Below are 21,756 nucleotides of genomic sequence, written 5' to 3'. Positions count from 1 at the left end.
GAAAATGAAAGCAATTCATTATGTTAAAAGAAAAGAAAAAAGATAAGATGGAAAAATATATGTATGTGTGTATATATATATATATATATATATGTATGTATATATGTATGTATATGTATATATATATGTATGTGTATATATATAATTTTTTTTTTTTTTTTTTTTGTTCTAATGTCACGAGAATGTTGTGTTCTATCATTAGAAACATATACTTTTGTGAACAATGCTTCTGCAGTCCTTATTTCTTTAAAATGTTAACTTCCTTGCATGTCCAGTGCACTTCTCGAACAGTTCCTCATTGGTTTGAATCACCTTTATGCTTTTCAAAATAAATCTGATCAACATGTAATGGCAGCCTAACATTTCTATGACTAAAATTAGATTTTGATGCAAATGTCACCGTTTCAGAAGTTTCTCTGAACACAGTTTTCTTGATTCTACTGTTGTCATCTCTTGAAAGAGATCAGAGGGGGGAAATCACGACATATGATTCAAAGCTGCATAGGTAGCAAGTGTTGGGGGCAAAAAAACACTACTTTTAAAAGGTATTGCTATATAGTCTGAAATTATATATGCTTATGATAATGACAATATTCACTCACATCTTTCAGAAATGCCACTGATGAGTTCAACCACGCACTCAATCCGCTCTTAATTCTCGCCATTTCTCTCCCCATTCCTTTTATTATTTTTTTTAACCAATCACGTTTGCGTGTGTATTCTCGTTTGTTGATCTGAATGTTTGTAGACTCTGATGTCACTCCAGCATTTTTTCCCCCCTTGCTGAACAAATAAACATAGTAAGAAATTCTAAGTCTGGTCAGGGTAGTCACACTCTGTCTCCCTGACAACAGTCGCTAGGCAACTAACATTTGTCATCCCTTTTATTTCTTACCTCATGTCCCGTTTTCAACCATCTGCCTTTTAGAGTGAAGCCATCAAACACTTTAAAATACAAATATAGTTCACATCATGGGGCTTCACCACAGGCTACGCCAATGTTCTTTTTCTCATATAGCTGGTTTATTTGCATATATGATTAAACGTAATCACAATCGCAAGGAAAAGCTTCAGACGAGTCAGAGTTATTGTAACAAATTGTCTTTAATCTCTCATTTTCAAAGACAAGAGTGGATAACATTCATTAATAGTGAGTAACAAGTAAACGGTGCTGCCATGTTTGACCTCTGAACGTTTCCAGAACGTTGCGTTTTCATAGTTGATGCAAAAGCCTGTGTGGCCAGCCCCCACAGAAATGTTTAGTCCTGTATGGTATATACAGTGGATTCCATGAGACCATGTGGTGATGGGTTTAAAATGTGAGCAGGTGAAATTACACAACAAACCTGATCAGTTCTGTGGGTTCTGTGTCTCATTATGTACCTTTGTTTCAAAATATGCTTACATGGCACTACTTTACTCTTTCAACATTAACAATATTTCTGAATAGATGTAATTTGAGGTAACCCTCCTGATAAGGTGGCTGTGATTTTGCCAAGTAGGACATATTCCTGGATCAACATCCTTGTCAAACAAACAGACCAAACACTTCTACCTCAGTCCCCTAAAAAGTCACACATTAACACTTTTATTTTAAGGGACATTGAGTGATTTTATATATGTACGATACGTAAATAGTAGCATTTAATTCAATGCACCAATTTACACAAGCATGGATTTATGAACAATTTACACAAATTAATTCTGCTAACATTTGTTTTTAGTTTTTTGTTACAGTGGCAAAAAATAAATAAATAAAATAAAATAAAAAATAAAAAATACGTAACCCTTTGGAATTTGCTGGTTTTCTGCATGATTTAGTCATAAAATGTGATGACTTCTTCAAAGTCACAAGTATAGACAAAACACAATGTGCTTAAGCTAACAACACAAACAATTATAATCTTTCATGTCTTTATTGAACACATCCCATAAACATTAATACATAGTGCTGTGGAAAAAGTTAGTGAACGCCTAGGTTAGTCAACAAAGACTAATCCAATTAATGAAACGAGATTGGAGGTGTGGGTTAGAGCTACTTTGACTTATAAAAAGCACTCAAACATTTTGAGTTTGCTATTCACAAGAAGCATCTGCTGAAATGGACCATGCCTTGCAAAAAAAAAAGAGATCTCAGAAGACCTACAATCAAGAATTGTTGCTTTACATAAAGCTGGAAAGGGTAACAAAGTTATCTCAAAGAGTTTAGATATTAATCTGTCCATATACACAAATTGTCTATAAATAGTGAGATGATTTATTACGGTGTCTACTTTCCCTAGAAGTGGCCGTCCAGCCAAGATGACTCAAAGGACACACCACAGAATGCTCAATGAGGTAAAAAAGAACCCTAGAGTGACCGCTAAAGACTTGAATCTTTGGAACTGGTTAACATCTCTGTTTATGAGTCTATTATATGGAAAACATTAAACGGGCATGGTGTCCATGGCAGGACACCATTAAGAAAGCCACTGCTTTCCAACAAAAACATTACTGTGCACCTGAAGTTTGCCAAAGAACTCCTTGACACTCCATAATGCTACTGGGAAAATGTTTTGTGGACTGATGAAACTAAGGTTGAATTGTTTGGAACATGCAGCACTGAAGAACATGAAGCACTACTACATATGATGTAAAAAGGGCACCACATACCAACATGAAAACATCATCCAAATGGTGAAGTATGTTGGAGGGAGCATCATGATTTGGGGTTGCTTAGCTGCTTCAGGGCCTGGACCGCTTGAAAAATTAATTCCTAAGATTATCAAGATATCCTACAGGATGTCAGGGTGGTTGTGTGCCAGCTGAAGATCAGTAAAGGTTGGGTGATGCAGCAGGACAATGACTCCAAAAACAGAAGTAAATCCACTACAGAATTGCTTCAAAAATAAATAAATAAAAAGAAAATCCACCTTTTGGAGAGGCCCATTCAGAGCACAGATCTCAACACAGATGCAGTGGAATGACCTCAAGAGAGCCGTGCACACCAGACATACTAAGAATATAGCTGAGCTAAAGCAGTTCTTTAAGGTAGAATGGTCTAAAATTCCTTCTGATGTTTGTGCAGGTCTAATCTGCAGTTACCGAAAACACTTGGTTGAGGTTATTGCTGCCAAAGGAGGATCGACCAGTTATTAATTCCAAGGGTTCACTAACTTTTTCAACAGCAATGTGAACGTTTAATGAGATGTGTTCAATAAAGACATGAAAGATTATAATTGTTTGTGTGTTGTTAGCTCAAGCACCATCATGTTTGTCTACACTTGTGACTTTGAAGATGAGATCACATTTTATGACTAATTAATACAGAAAACAAGCTAATTCAAAAGGGTCCACAGATTTTCTTGCCACTGTACATTCAGCCTAGAGTAGAATATTCAGAAAAATATAAAATGTTTATATATATATATATACACGCACACACACACACACAGTATAATTCTCTGGGGGCACTTTTTGATCCCAAAATATTACATATCTGGGTCATTTTTGATCATTTTCAGTGCCATTTTTGAGACCTGAGTCCTGGTTAATTTCTGAACCTGAGCCTAACCATTAGAAACCCCTGAAATCACATGGAAATGGCAGGTTGTTACGCATGTTGCTCAAGCCCCTAACCCTAACATTTGATTGGTTGCTGATAGGAATGTTATGCCACCAGGACTAACAAAGATGTTGATCCATAAAACACATTGTACTTTGTAAAATCACAGTTAAAGCCTCATGATAACAACATTATGAGAAAAAGAAATTACATGCTTTAAAACTACATGAAAAAGTGGGACATTCTCAGTATTGCTTGTCCTAACATCGCTTTTATTTAGTAACAAGTCAATTGAGGTGAAATGTAATTTGAAGTACATTTCTAACATGAACCCAAGGCTTTATGGCGTTAAGTTAATTAAAAGTGCCTTTTTCGATCTCTGAGACTTGCATTTAGCTACTGCAAGCAGCTAAATCAAATACTATATATTACAATCAACCCGTATAAAGGAAAATAAGTCTGATTGTTTGTTCACTTGTCAGACAGTAGTGTTAACATGGCTTGCTTTTGTTAGGCAGAGGTGTCAAATTAGTTCAACGGCAATTTGACACAACTCTCAGTTTGAGTTAATCTCTAGAGTTAGCTCTGTCTGACTCAAGGGACTCTATCAAAGCTCTCTCTACAGACCAGTCTGCTTTCCCTGCCAATACTGATTGCCTAATATTGCCTTCTTTCTCATTTTATGCTCATTAAATAGCAGGTCTGTGTATTTCTCCACTGCTTTGGTCGAGTTTAATTACGTGTGTGTGTGTAATTAAGAGTTTTAATTTATGTTAATATCAGTAAGAATAATAACTACAACATTTTATTGTTGTATTGCAATTTATCATTATAACTGCTGTAGCACCAGCAACAAATGGCCCATTACATCGTAAAACAATCAATTAGTAACTGTGATTTTGCTTGCGAGTTCGCCCCAGTTAATGAGTAAACAGACTTCCTGCCAGGTTAACTAAAAGGCAATAATGTTTCAAAATTCAAATCATCAAATAAGTAAAAAAGATGATTGAGGGAGGAATTATCAGTACTCAATCACAAATATTGCTTGTTTTCTTTGAATATTGTTCTCTTGTTTTCAAAATCTATGACTAGTCAGTTAATTCCAACCATTAACCAAGAGTTTTTGAATGCATTTTCTGAAGCACTTCAAATCAGACCATACACCACCTTTTCACTTCAATCATTCATCATGCTACGGAACTGCAAATGCAAACTATTTTAGCAAGTGCCAATTCCTCTTGTAAACAAGGCCCTGGCAGGTACGATTCTCAATTACTGCAAATGGCTGGCTATTTATACTAGAAAAAAACAAAAAAAACAAATGCTTTGAATACCATTACCCCTCCTCCACATTTCTGTTGATGAGGCCCATATGTTCCACAAAGCTTTGCTATTAGTCTCAAGGCAAATTTCTTGGGTGACATATGTCTCCGCAGTAACAGCTTGCATGAAGAACGATCTGTTGGAGGTCAACACGTTGCATCAATCTTTTGGTCAAAATTTGCCAATAAATAAAACTGATCTGTATCATTAAACATTGTACATAAAGACCAATTTTGTGTGAAAGAGAAATCTATCATCAGTTCAGCTCACACTGGTTATGTCTGCGATTGGTGCTTGATGCAATGTCCTAACAAAGCGCAACAACACATTTTGTCTGTTGTTTGGTTTCCATATCAGTTGTGTCACGCTGAGTAGCCCCACCTACAGTGATATCTCAGTGATTCAAAATCCAGCTCCTCGTAGCTGTATAAAGAGCACAATAGTGCGTTCTGGAAGTAAAAATCCTATTCACATTTCTAAAGGGGACTTGAATATTAATGATAACCTTTAAAGACAGACCTACCATGAGCTCCGAGGTTGTTAATTGATGGTATATGCTTCTGTTGAGGCCATCAGTCTGTGTTATTATAAGTGCATTTAAAAAAAAAAATCATGTTTAATTGCAAAACATACAGCAAACAAACCACAGCAACAGAAACCAGCAGCAGCCATGTCCATGACACACTGTGAATGACTCCCTACACTCTCAAACAACTTACCGGTATATACTTTTTTGCTTCAAATCAAAGTTTGTACAGTACCTTTGTGATTTGTTTGGTGATGGTTAGGAAACTGTGTATGTTTCTATTATTTTCTATGTGATAAACGGAGAGATTTTGAATGGGAGTAGGGTGAGAAAAGCTAAAAGAAAATCCATGCAATAACTACAGTATCTTTTTCAGTGCCTGGGGGCCTTTATTTTTTACTACAGAACTTATACTACAGTTCTGTATCCTTGCTGTGTCAGCATGCTTCTACTACAGGAGCTACTCTATCAGCACTAACAGCCTACCACAGCCAGCACGATCTACTCATTATACTGAGATCCAGTGCTATATTTGTGTGACTGTCTTTATTTAGAGAACTCTTGCTACCTTAAAGGTTATTTTCTTTTAGGATAGTTTTTACATTGCTGGCTTCTCTGCACCACTGTCACATTCAATGACTGAGAGACTGGTATAAACAACTAATTTCACACATACTAGTTTAGGTAATATCACTGGAGGATTATCGCCTCTGTGAAGTGGTGTGTCAACACTGTCTCTTATCTCCGCACCTGTCAATCTTATATAAAGTTTTCTCTTTTATCTCTCCTTGGCTCCTCTACCCTCTTCTCCTCCTTCCACATCAACCATCTCTCGCTCTCGTCCATTTGGATGTTCACACTGACAGCGATTTGGAGCAAAAGTGACCAGAAGGCATTTGTTTTACTGAGAGTTGTTCATTTTAGGCAACATAAGCTACTGTGACCATTCGCAATGTGATGTGGGCGTGTCCAGTGACTCGACAAATTTGATAAACGTGTGTAAAAACATTATTCAAATGGAAAAGATGCAATATAGCGATGACCAACAGGAGTGAGGACAGTGGAGCTCATGTGATTCTCTGTCTCCTGTGAGATGCTGTAGCTGATAATAGGGCAAGACGGAGAAGTAGTTAATGTTAAAGTGAATTATTTAATTGTTTATGGGGTCATTCTATGTCAACTAAACCAAAGGTCCTGGGCTGTCTTATTACTGCTGAAAGAAACAGATAAATAATGATCAATGTCAGATTATAAAATGCCATGTATATGTACATTCAATATTTACTGAGTAATACATTATTCTGCCCATGATTTGGAGCAAAAATACAGGTAAAAAAAATTAAAAATAAACTTAAAGTAGCAGCATCATTTTATTTTTACACCAAAATAGGTTGACTTCAGCACTTTTTTTTTTTTTACCATTACCAGGGGTGCTGAAGTATACGATGTAAAACAATAATAATGATGCTGCCACCTTTTAAAGTTTTTTTTATTTAACTGTAGTTTTGTTCCAAAATTATATGGCGAAAATTGCTTTTTGACCCCACTCTACAAAATAATGGATTACTATATTGATACATGGCATTGAACATTATGGTATATCTTTCTTCAGAAGAAATATAAGCAAAATCTACAATTTCAGCAAATTGATTTGAAATGGAATAATCCTATTTGATTTGCTTCAACCCACGTACAGTGATATAATAATAATAATAATAAAAAAAAAAGATGCATGTGAAACCGAAAGTGTGTGTTTTGTGTGAGTTTTATACATGCAATGATAATCTCGTTTACAATTTGACATATTATGCACTGCTGCAATTTATATACAAATGTTTTGTCCATCAGAATGTTAATTTTAGCAGCAAGAAAACAGATATCTTGTCAAAATAGAATGCCATCTTATTTTTACTGGCAATACATAACATTACTTAAAAAAAATAAAATAAAATGCTATACCCAGTTGCGCAGCCCACCAATTACATTAGGGCATCCAGCGGCAAGTACGCCTGGTAGCGACCAACAGTGCCGCTATCTCCAACAATAAAATCGCTGTCAGTGTGAACGGGGCATCAGTCCTTTTTTGTTACATTAGAGCGCTGAGGTCATGACAGGAACGTGATTTCTGCCTGAGCATTCTACTTCCTCTGTGTCTACTGAGGTCTCTGTCTCTTCCTCCGTCCCTTTCTCTGTCTCTGCCGAGGTGGGAGCGAGGAACCAGCCCAGACAAGAAGCGTTTAGCTCTGCTGGTCAGGCTCTCTCTTCGAGCTGCTGCGGGGGACCCCTCTGTCCAGCCGGGCCCTAGGCTGTGGCCCCGGGCCGCTCTCACAGCCGCCTCCAGTAGATCATTAGTGTGGTGGTCCAGAGAGACGGAGAGTTCCAGATACAAGCAGCCAAACATCATTGCGCTGGAGTGAGCCTCTGAGACAGAGAGAGAGAGAGAGGTTGAGTGATACCGACACAGATGGAGTTTGACAATGTCTTGTCATATCAAAACAAATTAGCTTTTGATAACTGAATGAATTGAGTGCTCTGAGAGAAGGAACAAATTGATGAGATGAGAGCAGATAGAAAAACAAGGTAAGAAGAAAACACTTATGCAAACTGACAGTTGAGGTGTAGCTTGCTTGATCTTTTGAAATAAGATTAAGACATACTGCAACTTTCAACTCAAAAACCCCCCCAATCCACCTAGACCATTTATGGAAAAGTAAACTGCATCAATGGCTCGTTCAGAAATATAAATGGCTTGTTCAGAATAGTTTTGTATTTTTCTACAGTTTTTAATTAGTTTATGTTATTCTCAGTAAGTCATTGTGCTTTATTCCTCATGAAAGGCGTTAAGAACAGTCTTGTACCTTTATCTCTCAGTCCAATTGACTTTTTTTGTGTGTGTGTGTGTGTGTCGGGGGGGATTTTCCCCTTTTTCTCCCAATTTGGAATGCCCAATTCCCAATGTGTTTTTAAGTCCTCGTGGTCGCGTAGTGATTTGCCCAAGTCCGGGTGGCGGAGGACGAATCCCAGTTGCCTCCGTGTCTGAGACAGTCAACCTGCGCATCTTATCACGTGGCTTGTTGAGCGCGTTGCCATAGCTTGTGTTGAGGCTTCACGCCATCCACCGCGGCAACCACGGCCAACTCACCATGTGCCCCACTGAGAACGCCCCACATTATAGCGACCACGAGGAGTTTACCCCATGTGACTCTACCCTCCCTAGCAACCGGGACAATTTGGTTGCTTAGGAGACCTGGCTGGAGTCACCAATTTACTTTAAATCAAAGTTTGTAATGTTGTGATTCACCTCTGACTTTGCTTGTTTGGTTCATGTCTTAGAACTGTTTTATGAAGGATTTTATTAAATCACTATGGAAAAAAAAAATGAATGGGAAAAATACTTCCGGAACCAAGATAGTTGAAAAAGTGGGTACTAGAAAGATAAAAGATACTATTATTCCAGTTGGTAAATAACTAACAATAAGCATGCCAAATAGTTTTCTGTTGCTGGATCTGGGGTATATGTGGCTCTGCATAGCCTTTAGAAGGATCCCAGCCTTGGAAATAAGTGTCTAAAGTTTAGTTTTACCAAGGTCACTGATCATTGCAGTTCAGCCTTTACGGTTTATGCAGCAATTTCAGCATGCATTGTTTTGTGAATTTGTTACAATGTCATTTCGGCTTTGCAAAAAGACTATTATTGAAAGATGGGGTAGCGCTGACTATATTGGACCCTGCAGCAAACCTGCAACCCATAAATAAGCATTGTTACTCATTTCACATACAAAGAGGAATGCCAATCGCTACAGAGCTCATTTATACAGAAGTTTTAAAGGTACAGTAGCTAAAGCAACCTCTTTAATAATAATTTAGAGAGAGAAATGGAAAATGGTCACATAAAACTGCTGATTTTATTTTTATTTTATTTTATTTTGTGTGTGTGTGTGTGTGTGTGTGTGTGAAAGAAACCTTTACTAACACCATGAGTGGCTTGACATGATGCTGGATATGAACCCTTAAAAATGGTGTGCCCTGTTATCATAAAAATGAAGGGGAACTCATTCACTTTGCACAGCAGAGGGGAGATTTATGGAAAGTGTGTAGCATCAAAGTGCGAGTCTTCTCAAGGTTATAAATTATGTTTATGGCTATAGACTCATCTTCTCCCAGCATCAGGCTGGGTGTCTCTATTTCACTGATTTAGCTCATATGACCTCACAGCATTAATGCATTCAGGGCTTTTGTGCGTGCCTATTTATCCAAGGCTTGAATGTCAGTATCAAATAGCTGACTCGCAAATACTTAATGTAAATACAACCCATCTACACCAAGCTGTATACACAGTGAGTGTGTGTTTGTGTGTTTTTGTGTTGGGTGGTAGAGTGAGAGATACAGACAGTATATTTCCATATTGACGACCAATCTAACTGCAGCATCCTGGCGGAAAAATATGCTGAGCACAGCTGTGCCCAGATAACTCCCCTCTGCCCTTCCTACACAAGTTCCTTGCTCCCTCATTCTTTCCTTTTCTCCCTCTATATCCATCTTTCTTTCTCTCCGTCACACCAAGGTGGACTAAAATACCTGGCGAAAGCTATTCACATGTTAGCGTTCACATTCATCTACACAAAAAAAAAAAAAAAAAAAAAAGATTTTTGGTGCTTGTTCAATTTACTGAAAACACAATTCCAGAAAATTGTCACAACTTACATTTATTGCATTCTATCCATTTAATTTGTAAAATGGAAGTTTACTTAATGCATTTGAGTTGGGACTACATAAATACATTTTTGGTATTACTGTAATGATGTATTGATGAAACTAGGCAGGGGATTTCTATTTCCCAGCATGCTCTGCATGGGACTGGATAGGAAGAAAAAGTGTTTTTTTATAAAGTGTTATTTTATGCATTTTTGAGCAAGATGAGAATATGAAACATTTTTGATGTTTAATATTCTGATAAAATTAGTATTTAAAAAGAATGTCTGTTATGCTGGAGTTTTGGGGGTTACCGTTGTGGTGAAGATTGGCACGTGTGCTTATGTTTAGGATGGGCTTTCATTTTCAAATGATGCTTGATTCGATTGCTGCTTAGCTTTATAAGCAGTTGCTATTAAATTGATAGTGCAACAGTTATACTGTCCTTAAACTTGCTCACCTGGCACATACTAATAATGGTTAATAAAATAAATTAAGATGGTCCAACATAAGAAAACGTAATATATGGAGTTTTACAAACTTAATGAAGTTGAGTTTAAACTACTGTAGTACATTAATTTGGCCTAAACCAAATAAATTATGTTGGCTCAATGAAACTGACTTAATCGAAATGAAAGACATTAAATTACTTTTAAAAATGTTCTACAATTCAATTAAGTAATGGTAATGACTTCATTTTTTGAGTGTAAAAAGCAATTGCTTTCCTGGTGCATATAGCTACAGAAGTACACAATCTGCGTATCAAAATACAAGTCACAATTCAACATAATCGCAAGGCATCACAATTTCATAACTTAATTAAACTGCACATCTGACCACACTGAGAAATGTTGGTCTCAGAGTTTGTGCTTATTGAGATGACCTGCTTCATTATTGAAATGTTGGAATTTATATGAATTCATAAAAAAAGATGGTAAAAAACAAACCTTTTGGATCTAAAGTATCAATACAGTATTGTGAGAAAAAGTATTGTCAATAAGCCATGTGACATATTACTCTATGCTAGTTTACTCCTTGCAGCAGACAGGGAAAAACACAAGTTTCTGGAAAAACATACACTCCTAGCTCCAGTACTCAAAGGGGCGATAGTTACCTTCAGATGTCTGTGTCATAAAACCAAATATGTTATTATTTACAGTAGTTAGCTTCATATAAACAAATTGATATTAATTTATATTCTTGTTAGTTTATATGTTAGTTAGCAACTAGCAAGTAGTTTGCAAGATTCTCTTCAAACAGTTTCTCCGCCATGACAGTAGTTAAGCTGAAACAGAGCCTCTCCCCCAGTGTGATATTGCTTTTATACAAGTTCAACAGACAAGTAAAATAAATAATAATGGAAAAACCAAGAAGCATCCCAAAAACCCTTGTGTGTGGGACTACTTTCAAACACCACGGATCAGGATCTGCTGTTGATAGTTCAAAAGATGCGCCCAAGCCTCTGTTAAAAACTCGAAAGCATCACTTAGTGAACTAGTAATGACGGCTTGGGCTGTTTCTAACAAGTTATTTAAGTAACAAGGATGTGTGTGTGAGAGAGAGAGAGAGAGAGAGAATGACTTAGCATTTGTGATTACCTGCATCTGTTGCTGTTGTGATCAGTAATGCTGATGCTGTTAGTTTAACTGCTCTATTCCTCAGCTGTCATGTAGTAGTAATCCTCTCGCGCAATCGTGGAGTGATGCTGCTATTAGGAATTATCCTACTCCCCACTTATAAAGTGGTAATAACGAGTACGTCATGTTTGAGTATTTTGTTGTCATAGAGAAAACATGAAGGACCATATTTCTTGGGGAACTCTTATTTTGACACAAACACAAAAACCGTACTCTCCTCCACCATCTTAAAAGTTTGTCTCCTCACAACTCGCAAACTCAGGTATCAAATCTCCCCATTTCCCAGTTGTAGTTATTACTTGAGAGGGCATTTATGTGTATCTTCCAAGTAAACTTGTATTATAATTCCGATAGCATGTCAAGGCAGCATGAGAGAGAATGCAGATTGTGGTGATGGGGCGTGGCCGAGCGCTGGTTTGTGAATGGAGAGCGAGGCGTGGAGGAATGAATGGGAAGGACTCGCAATGGTGTATAATTTCTCTAACAGCTGTTCTGTGTTTCAGTGAGCAGCATTGGGGAGATAAAAGGGAGACGAGAATCCCAGAGAAGAGAGAGAACTGAACCTGTGTGTGTGCTATGGCTGAAAAGTCCAAACAGAGTATAATTGTTCAGAATGAATAAAGTTTCGGAGTGTTAAAGCCGACTCCCGCTTCCTCCTTTCTATACCTACAAAGGGCTGTGTTACACAGATGTTATGAATGAGTAAATTCGCCTACTGACAGAAAACGCAGATACTCTCTCTCACCCAATAGCACTCATGACACAAAAGATGGTCATTTGTCTCTTGGCATCAAAATCTCTCTCATTACTCTGGTATAGAATGTCACGAACTTAAAGGGATAATTCACCCAAAAATGAAAATTTCTTTCATCATTTACTCACCCACAAGTGAAAGTAGAGATTGAGTAAAAACAATGACTTACATTTCGATCTGTTTCTCACCCACACCTATAATATATATTGCTTCTGAAGACATGGATTTAAGTCATATGGATTACTTTTATGTTTCCTTTATGTGATTTTCCGAGCTACAAATGTCTGGTCACCATTCACTTGCGTTGTATGGACCAACAGAGATGAAATATTCTTCTAAAAATCTTTGTTTGTGTCCTGCAGATGAAATTAAGTTATACACATCTGGGATGGCATGAGGGTGAGTAAATGATAAGAGAATTTTCATTTTTGGGAGAACTATTCTTTTAAGTGGAGTGATACGTGCAGTAAATATATCCTAGCTTTTTTGACTCCTTTATCAGCACTCTTGAAACACCTCTCATCCATTCAGATTCAAGGACCAGAACTAACTTAAGTATAATGTTCTAAAAACAGTCCCATATACGCTAGCCTTTAAGGTGAAATGTACAATTTATGGTTCACCAAACGGAATTGCAAAATAATGACCATTTACAAACAAGTTTCCCCAAACATTCCCCCGTCCTCCATTGGCCAGTAAAACAGACCAATCCCACCCCAAAACTCACTCCATTGGTTGAGCCATTGTTGCTCTGTCAGGCTGTTCAGGATGCTCAACAAACAGAGGACCAGTAAAAAGGCAAAAAAGCCACTGTATATTTACAGTTTAAGGAAATCAACCTTCTAATGGCTTACTTTTAGCTTTCTGAATAATAAACAAGGATAGGAGAAAGTATAAATTACTCCAAAAGAAAAGAGCACAAGTAATGTCCTACTTACCCCATGACTGGAAATGCACTGCTATCAGCTCTAATACACAAAGCACCCGCACACCATTTTCTTACTTATTACATGACACTAAGCTTACTGTCCCTCTCCTTATCCTCCTTATCGCAGTCCAGCAAACACATGGCATAGGGTGTTCACGTCACCACACAGGCGAAGGAGAGAATTAGAGGATGAAAGGTGTGAGGGAGAGAATATGAGTGTATACCATCATTGGCATACAAATACAACACACACACACAAAGATAGTAACACCAGCACATTGTGGGTGAGAGATAATACAGAGCAAACATTAAAAATGCCCTAAACATGCCAAGCAAACAGATGAGAGAGAGAGAGGCAGATGTAGCTTGACTAAGGATGTAGCTGATGACCAGTTTTAGCATCTTATTTACACCGTATGGTACGACTTTTGTACAGCACAGGGTCTGAGGATACACAAACAAAATGTCAATTTGCCAAATGCATAAACTTAAAATGTCATTTCGAAGCAGATTTTTTAAAATTATAATTGAACCCTGAAATGGGCGGGAACATAAAAATTATGGTAACACGCCCCAATATAGTTTATATGAAATCGAAGAAATAACAGGGTGTTACATCATTTAGAACACAATCTGGCAAGAAAGGTGTTTTTGCGTTCGTTTCGGTGGTTCGTAACAGCTCGCCTGGGTGAACTTTTAGAAAACACTCTTAGCGGCTGCTAAACACCTTCTTACTGGCATTGGTCCACATCATCATTAGGTGTTCAGTCAGTCAAAATCAGTCAACATGAGCACACCTGTGTGCAGAGTTATTAGTGAGCTGGTGCAAATTTACTTATATCTGAACAATTGTTCACAGAGACATTTTTCAAGACCATGTCATGTGATTCTCCCCCAGCCTCTCAAATGTCTATATCCCCCAGGATACAAATCCCATTTAAGGACTAATTTGCCTTTCAAATATAAATTTATCTCCTAAATGAGTGTTATTGAGGCAAAATTGTGGCTGCACTGCTGAATAAACTCCAGTCAGGCGAATCCGTGTTCCATTCTCATATCAGCTCCTAAATGGACAATATATCCACTTACTAATGGATGTCTCCTAGCAGCACCTGTTCACGGTGATAAGCTGAGTGAAATTTTCAAACCAAGAATTTACAGAGCTCTTTTATAAATAAGGCTAGATGGAGATCGATGCTGAATCACAGTAGCAAGGGTTGAATATAGATGACTCACTAGTGGGAGAGACAGAGGTGGACCAAAGGGACATTGTTTGAATAAGATACCTGTTGATTTATGGGATTTGTACTTTAAAAGTATTTGTTACGCTGCTGGAAAACCAGCACTGTATTGAAATTCCTCATATTGTTACTTATTTTTCTTCTCCACCATCTTTTTGCTCCAAACATACAGATAATTTCAGCCTTAGGTGTGCTTTATAGTTTATTTATTTAGTTATTTATTTTTTACTTTAAGAATTTTTAAAGTTTGACTTACAATGTAAGAATATTCAGCTGTCACATTTTTATTCATAACAACCAGGAAGCTCCAGCCACTTTATTCCTTCTGTCCATATGATATAAAATGATTTTATTTACAAATATCATGAATTGATTTCTATCAATTTTATTTGTTATACATTTAATAGGGCTGTCAAAATATTCATTGAATTGCATGTATCAATATTTGCTGAGAAAGGCCTCTGTGTGGTCTTCTTGTCCATGTGAATGCACTTTAAAGCCGCACACTGCAAAGTTTAAAAATCTTGTTTTAGCGCAGCGGTTGACTGACAGGTAGAACTTTCAACCTAGAAGTCCTTTGTTTCACTAGACACGCGCTCCTCGGAGAGTTAAAAAAAAAAAACTTCTATCACATATCCACTATTGTGTTGATGCTATATCCCCCTAATTGTCACCCTAGAACTGAATCGAATGCAAGTATGATGAATAAAAATAGACCATGACAGGAATTCTACAACGGTGTCCATCAGAGTGATATAGATTGTGCAACCCGTATGGCAAATGATATGTTTAAAGAGGAGAGAACAGCATGACATTTCTGTAGAATCCTTCCCAGTGATGTGGTTGTGAATAATATGGGGAAAACAGTTTAATATGACCATTTTCAACAGATGTGTAAAAGGTTCATGAACACTCAGTTTACATTAATCGTGTGAGTTGTAACACCTTCTCTTGATTGGTCAACTTCAGGCAGATCGCCAAATCGGCCCGAATTTTTTAAACATTTGTAAAAATGATCGGGAAGTCTTGAGCTGCTCGGGTCTGCTTGTAATTCTTCTCACACAATGCAAGCCACGACCACAGAAGTGGCAACGATTTCCATGTGATCTCTCCCGACTGGAAAAAAAATTAAAATAATAATCAGTCTGGAGCACGCCCGCCTTTATTGCCCCCTGTTGACTGAGACTTGTAAAAATATGAAGGTGGAACTTCAAGCTTGAATTTCTCCGATGGTATGAATATTCCTTATTACGGTTCATGATTAATTGCATTCATATTATTTAAAATATAATTTTTTTATTTAATTAATAGGACTGAATTAACCCTTTAGAGACCCGGGACCTCATTCCACCCCCTGTACCTCATCCATTTTTTGGATTTGTTTCCAAACCTCTTTAGTATTCCTCAATTTATCTCTTATAAATGGTGTAATTTAAAAAAAAAAAAAAAGAAAAAGAAAAAGAAAACTTGCAACAAAATAATTTTTATAATGGTTTAAGTACCAAAAGTGTATAGGGGTCTTTAGAGACCCGAGGTATGTAAGAGTGTCTGTTTTTTTTTTTATTTTATTTTTTTTTATCTATTTTAGTTTACTATCACAGGATATCTATTTCTTTGTTAAAACATAAATGAGTACTATATTCATAAAAATAAACATCATGTTGATATCACTGAAACACCAGCGCCACCTTGAGTAAGAAATAAGTATAATATGTATGTGTACATATGGGATACTGATAATTCACCATTGTTGATTTTCTGCGCAACAGTGAATTATCAACAGTGGTGAATTATTAATTATCAATATCCCATATGCACGTACACGTATTTAAAAAAAATATTTTTTTATGAATCCATCAATCCACACATCTTATCACGTGGCTTGTTGAGTGCGTTACCACGGAGACATAGCGCGAGTGGAGGCTTCACGCTATTCTCCGCGGCATCCCCGCACAACTCACCACGCGCTCCACCGAGAGCGAGAACCACATTATAGTGACCACAAGGAGGTTACCCCATGTGACTCTACCCTCCCTAGCAACCAGGCCAATTTGGTTGCTTAGGAGACCTGGCTGGAGTCACTCAGCACACCCTGGATTCGAACTCGCAACTCCAGGGGTGGTAGTCAGCATCTTTACTCGCTGAGCTACCCGGGCCCATACATATTATTCTTGTTATTTCTTACTCAAGATGGCACTGATGTTTCAGTGATTGATTTGATTTAAATTTGATCTAGCTGACATAGAAATAACATTGAAGTAAACTATAGCAAGTGTAACATATGAACAGTATGATATAACAAGTCATTTAGGTATACTACTGAAATAATGCAAGTTGTTCATCTATTTAGACTCAATAAGTGCCTGAGAAAATACATGTGTAACCAGCACTGGGAATGGAGATCCCAGAGTGAATTTCGTGGGGGAACGGCGTTCCCATTCAAACTGGCTTCATTTGTTATGGGAATAAAGGGTATTTTGATCTTTTCTCCACTAAATAGCCTATGAAAGCTTTGCAGGTTCAGAGACCTTCTGCATCTATGGTTGTGCAATGTTAACCATTGTGAGTGGCCAGAATACATTCACATGCGCGCACGCAATGCTGGGGGCGTGGTTTAGCATGACTGACAGCAAATACCCATTCATTAAATGTAATTTGGCTATTATTTTTTTTCAGATTTTTTTTTTTCAGAATGTTTATTTTTGACCAATAATTTTCATTTCTCAATTGTAATGTGGTTACAGATTACAGAGATATAATCTCTATAATCTGAAATAAGTTTTATGCTTTTTTATTTATATATTTTTTTAATTTTTATCCATGATGGCAAAGCCCCATTTTCAGCAGTCATTACTCCAGTCTTCTAAGAAAATAATGTGTCACATAATCCTTAAGAAATCATTTAATGTGTTAATTTAGTACTAAATTAACATTTTCTTTTTGTTAGAACGGTTAAAATGGTTGTGCTACTTAATGAAGTGTGGAAATCACAATATATTGTCTTCTTCCAGCTGAGGTATTGCATTTCTTTTTTTTTTTTTTTTTTTTTTTACTTTACACTTGCAAATCAAATTTCAGTTTTAAAAATAGCCAAAAAGAAACATATTTCTCCTCAAATTCATCAATTATTGTTCTTTTGAGAGATGAGGGCTATTCCATGCACTTCTGTTTTGAAAGAATACAACAAACTTGATCTAACCGGGACAGAGAGAGAAGAGGACAACGCAGATGCACAACAACAAAAGTACAGAGTCTCTAATTTGAGAAAGACTCCTAACAGGTCCTAAACTAGCAGCTTTATTTAACAGTATATGCCAAACAGTTGCATTGCTGCAAGTAGAGGATTCTTGGATGAACAAAAAGTTTGAAGAATACAGCATTTATTTTAAAAGAAATAGTCAACTGTAACATTATAAATGCCTTTACAGTTTTAATTATTTCAATCAATTTAATGCATCCTCGGAGAACAAGCAAACCTAGTTAAATTATGATATCTGTAGCTCAAGGACATATAGAAAACAGGCCTACCCTCCAAGCTGATTTCACGGGACCGCACGAGGTCACTCTTGTTGCCCACTAGGATGATTGGGGTGTGGGGCAGAGACTCCCTCATCAGCAAGCGGAGCTGGGCAATCCGGTGGAAACTACGCCTGTCCGTCAACGAGAACACCAGGATGCACACCTCACATTGCAGGGTGGACAGGTCCTGTCAATCAAATTACATACAGACCAATTACAGCAGAGTTCAAGGTCATACAATGTCATGCGGTAATATAGTGGTTGATGTCATCCAATCAAAATTTAGAGTCAGAACTATCCATTTTATAATGAGTATTAGAGGATTATGTACTGTCATTAGGTCGCTGCAGTAATAAGAGAAGGATAGCTTGTTAGTGTGGAGCTCTGGATTGTTTGTGTCTGTGAAAAAGAGGATTAGCAGGATTTAAAGAGATGACCTTAAACCTATTATGGCTTTGTTGTTGTTCCAGTTCACAGTTTTTCTCTGTCGCTGATGCAACAGAGCTCAGGTGTGTTCAAAACGGCCATTTGGAGCAATGCATCAGGCAGTCACAACCGTTTACCCCTGAGAACGTCACTGCACTTCACTTCAAACACTTGAAAGCTGAGAGTGTAAAAGTACGGTCACACAGGAGTCGGGCCCTCTATTCATGACAGATATGACGGGGCCCCTGTCACTCCATCTTTAATGAACTGAGAGAAGACAGACAATGCTTCTATCCCTTGTGGACTTTTTTTTTTTTTTTCATTGCATCTCCTAAAGAGAAAGAGGAACAGATAAATAGATAAATCAAAAGAGAGAGAAAGCCTGTGTCCTACATCCTAATCCCTGAAGGCAAATTCCAGCCCTCTGGAGAGCTGCATAAAAAATTAACATCATAGCAGAGCCAAATCGTACTCAGCCCCGGAGCATGACATTCACACAAGCCCAGAAACAAAGAAGGGCAAATTCACTAAACAGTGGCGGCACTTTTGGTCATGGCATTTCTGTGCAAAACATACTAAATCATACGTACAAACCACCAGCAATTCTGTTCAATCAGGCACTAAATGCATTGAAATAGCGCTGGCATAAGCATTTAAATTACATCACTGTCAATTTTTCACTAAAATGCCTCTTTACGTGAATTTGGCTCATTATAGATTGCGACTTATTCAAAAAACTCAGCACTAAATTATCGTTGTACTATTACTGTGTACTTTCTGTGGTTGGTAATAGCGTGACATTAATCAAATGATGATCAAATGATTGAAGAGAGTGTCATAACCGGGCATATTCCCATATGCGCAGTGCAGTCGAGAACACCTTCGTAGAGATCAACCGATAGTACATTTTTACAACCCATACCAATACCAATTATTTTAATTTTTACATAATGTTTTGCACAATTGAAAAAAAAATAAAAAAATAAAACAAAATCATTAGACAACAATAAAAACACATATGCATACATGTCAAGTAATTTTTATTTGTATAGCACTTTTCACAACACATATCATTTCAAAGCAACTTTACTGAGAATTATGCTTCAACAGAAAAGGCTGTAATATAGTAATGTGTACATATATTTTATATCACAAAACAACTTTACATAAATATAATGGTTCGTGTTACACTACTCGTGTATTAAAAGGCTAAGGTATTGTTATACAGGTGCATCTCAATAAATTAGAATGTCATGGAAAAGTTCATTTATTTCAGTAATTCAACTCAAATTGTGAAACTCGTGTATTAAATAAATTCAATGCACACAGATTGAAGTAGTTTAAGTCTTTGGTTCTTTTAATTGTGATGATTTTGGCTCACATTTAACAAAAACCCACCAATTCACTCTCTCAACAAATTAGAATATGGTGACATGCCAATCAGCTAATCAACTCAAAACATCTGCAAAGGTTTCCTGAGCCTTCAAAATGGTCTCTCAGTTTGGTTCACTAGGCTACACAATCATGGGGAAGACTGCTGATCTGACAGTTGTCCAGAAGACGATCATTGACACCCTTCACAAGGAGGGTAAGCCACAAACATTCATTGCCAAAGAAGCTGGCTGTTCACAGAGTGCTGTATCCAAGCATGTTAACAGAAAGTTGAGTGGAAGGAAAAAGTGTGGAAGAAAAAGATGCACAACCAACCGAGAGAACCGCAGCCTTATGAGGATTGTCAAGCAAAATCGATTCAAGAATTTGGGTGAACTTCACAAGGAATGGACTGAGGCTGGGGTCAAGGCATCAAGAGCCACCACACACAGACGTGTCAAGGAATTTGGCTACAGTTGTCGTATTCCTCTTGTTAAGCCACTCTTGAACCACAGACAATGTAAGAGGTGTCTTACCTGGGCTAAGGACAAGAAGAACTGGACTGTTGCCCAGTGGTCCAAAGTCCTCTTTTCAGATGAGAGCAAGTTTTGTATTTCATTTGGAAACCAAGGTCCTAGAGTCTGGAGGAAGGGTGGAGAAGTTCATAGCCCAAGTGGCTTTAAGTCCAGTGTTAAGTTTCCACAGTCTGTGATGATTTGGGGTGCAATGTCATCTGCTGGTGTTGGTCCATTGTGTTTTTTGAAAACCAAAGTCACTGCACCCGTTTACCAAGAAATTTTGGAGCACTTCATGCTTCCTTCTGCTGACCAGCTTTTTAAAGATGCTGATTTCATTTTCCAGCAGGATTTGGCACCTGCCCACACTGCCAAAAGCACCAAAAGTTGGTTAAATGACCATGGTGTTGGTGTGCTTGACTGGCCAGCAAACTCACCAGACCTGAACCCCATAGAGAATCTATGGGGTATTGTCAAGAGGAAAATGAGAAACAAGAGACCAAAAAATGCAGATGAGATGAAGGCCACTGTCAAAGAAACCTGGGCTTCCATACCACCTCAGCAGTGCCACAAACTGATCACCTCCATGCCACGCCAAATTGAGGCAGTAATTAAAGCAAAAGGAGCCCCTACCAAGTACTGAGTACATATACAGTAAATGAACATACTTTCCAGAAGGCCAGCAATTCACTAAAAATGTTTTATTTATTGGTCTTATGATGTATTCTAATTTTTTGAGATAGTGAATTGGTGGGTTTTTGTTAAATGTGAGCCAAAATCATCACAATTAAAAGAACCAAAGACTTAAACTACTTCAGTCTGTGTGCACTGAATTTATTTAATACACGAGTTTCACAATTTGAGTTGAATTACTGAAATAAATGAACTTTTCCACGACATTCTAATTTATTGAGATGCACCTGTATAAGGTTGTCTGATAGCCCACTAGTACACTGCAATACATTCAATAGCTATACATTCTAAGAAAAGCAAAAAGTAACTGTAAATACATAGCCACAATCACATAGTCCAGCTGTTAATGGTGCTGTAAATGATTTTTTCATGGAAAGGTATGCAAAATTTTTTACTACTCCCTGAAAGATATTAATGAAATAAGTGTCCTAAGATATCTCACCTGTCTCTGTGACAGCTCTAGACTCTTTAAACAGCAAACAAAAATATTTCCGTGGAGCGCGGACAATGACGCTTTCTTCCCGTCAATCATTTTGCGTGTTCTCATAGTATTATAGTTGCAGCAAATTATTGAGGCATAACGCCAT

The 21,756-nt window shown here is 37.4% G+C and overlaps 1 protein-coding gene across 1 annotated transcript in view; it reads right to left on the bottom strand.

Moving 5' to 3' along the window:
- Window positions 1-1,085: 1,085 nt before the first annotated feature.
- Window positions 1,086-21,756, bottom strand: part of LOC127442332 (GTP-binding protein REM 2-like) — a 43,588-nt gene continuing 22,917 nt past the window's right edge. Inside the window, exons 4-5 of the mRNA XM_051700281.1 lie at window positions 18,174-18,351; window positions 1,086-7,814 (exon numbers count right to left, since the gene is read on the bottom strand). Coding sequence (XP_051556241.1) covers window positions 7,480-7,814; window positions 18,174-18,351 — 513 coding nt within the window. The 3' untranslated portion in view covers window positions 1,086-7,479. The remainder of the gene's footprint in view (window positions 7,815-18,173; window positions 18,352-21,756) is intronic.

This window comes from Myxocyprinus asiaticus, chromosome 6 (genome assembly GCF_019703515.2).
Source record: "Myxocyprinus asiaticus isolate MX2 ecotype Aquarium Trade chromosome 6, UBuf_Myxa_2, whole genome shotgun sequence".
Lineage (NCBI taxonomy): Eukaryota > Metazoa > Chordata > Actinopteri > Cypriniformes > Catostomidae > Myxocyprinus > Myxocyprinus asiaticus.
The sequence above is the reverse complement of the archived record's forward strand: the minus strand, read 5'-3'. Positions and strand labels throughout refer to the sequence as shown.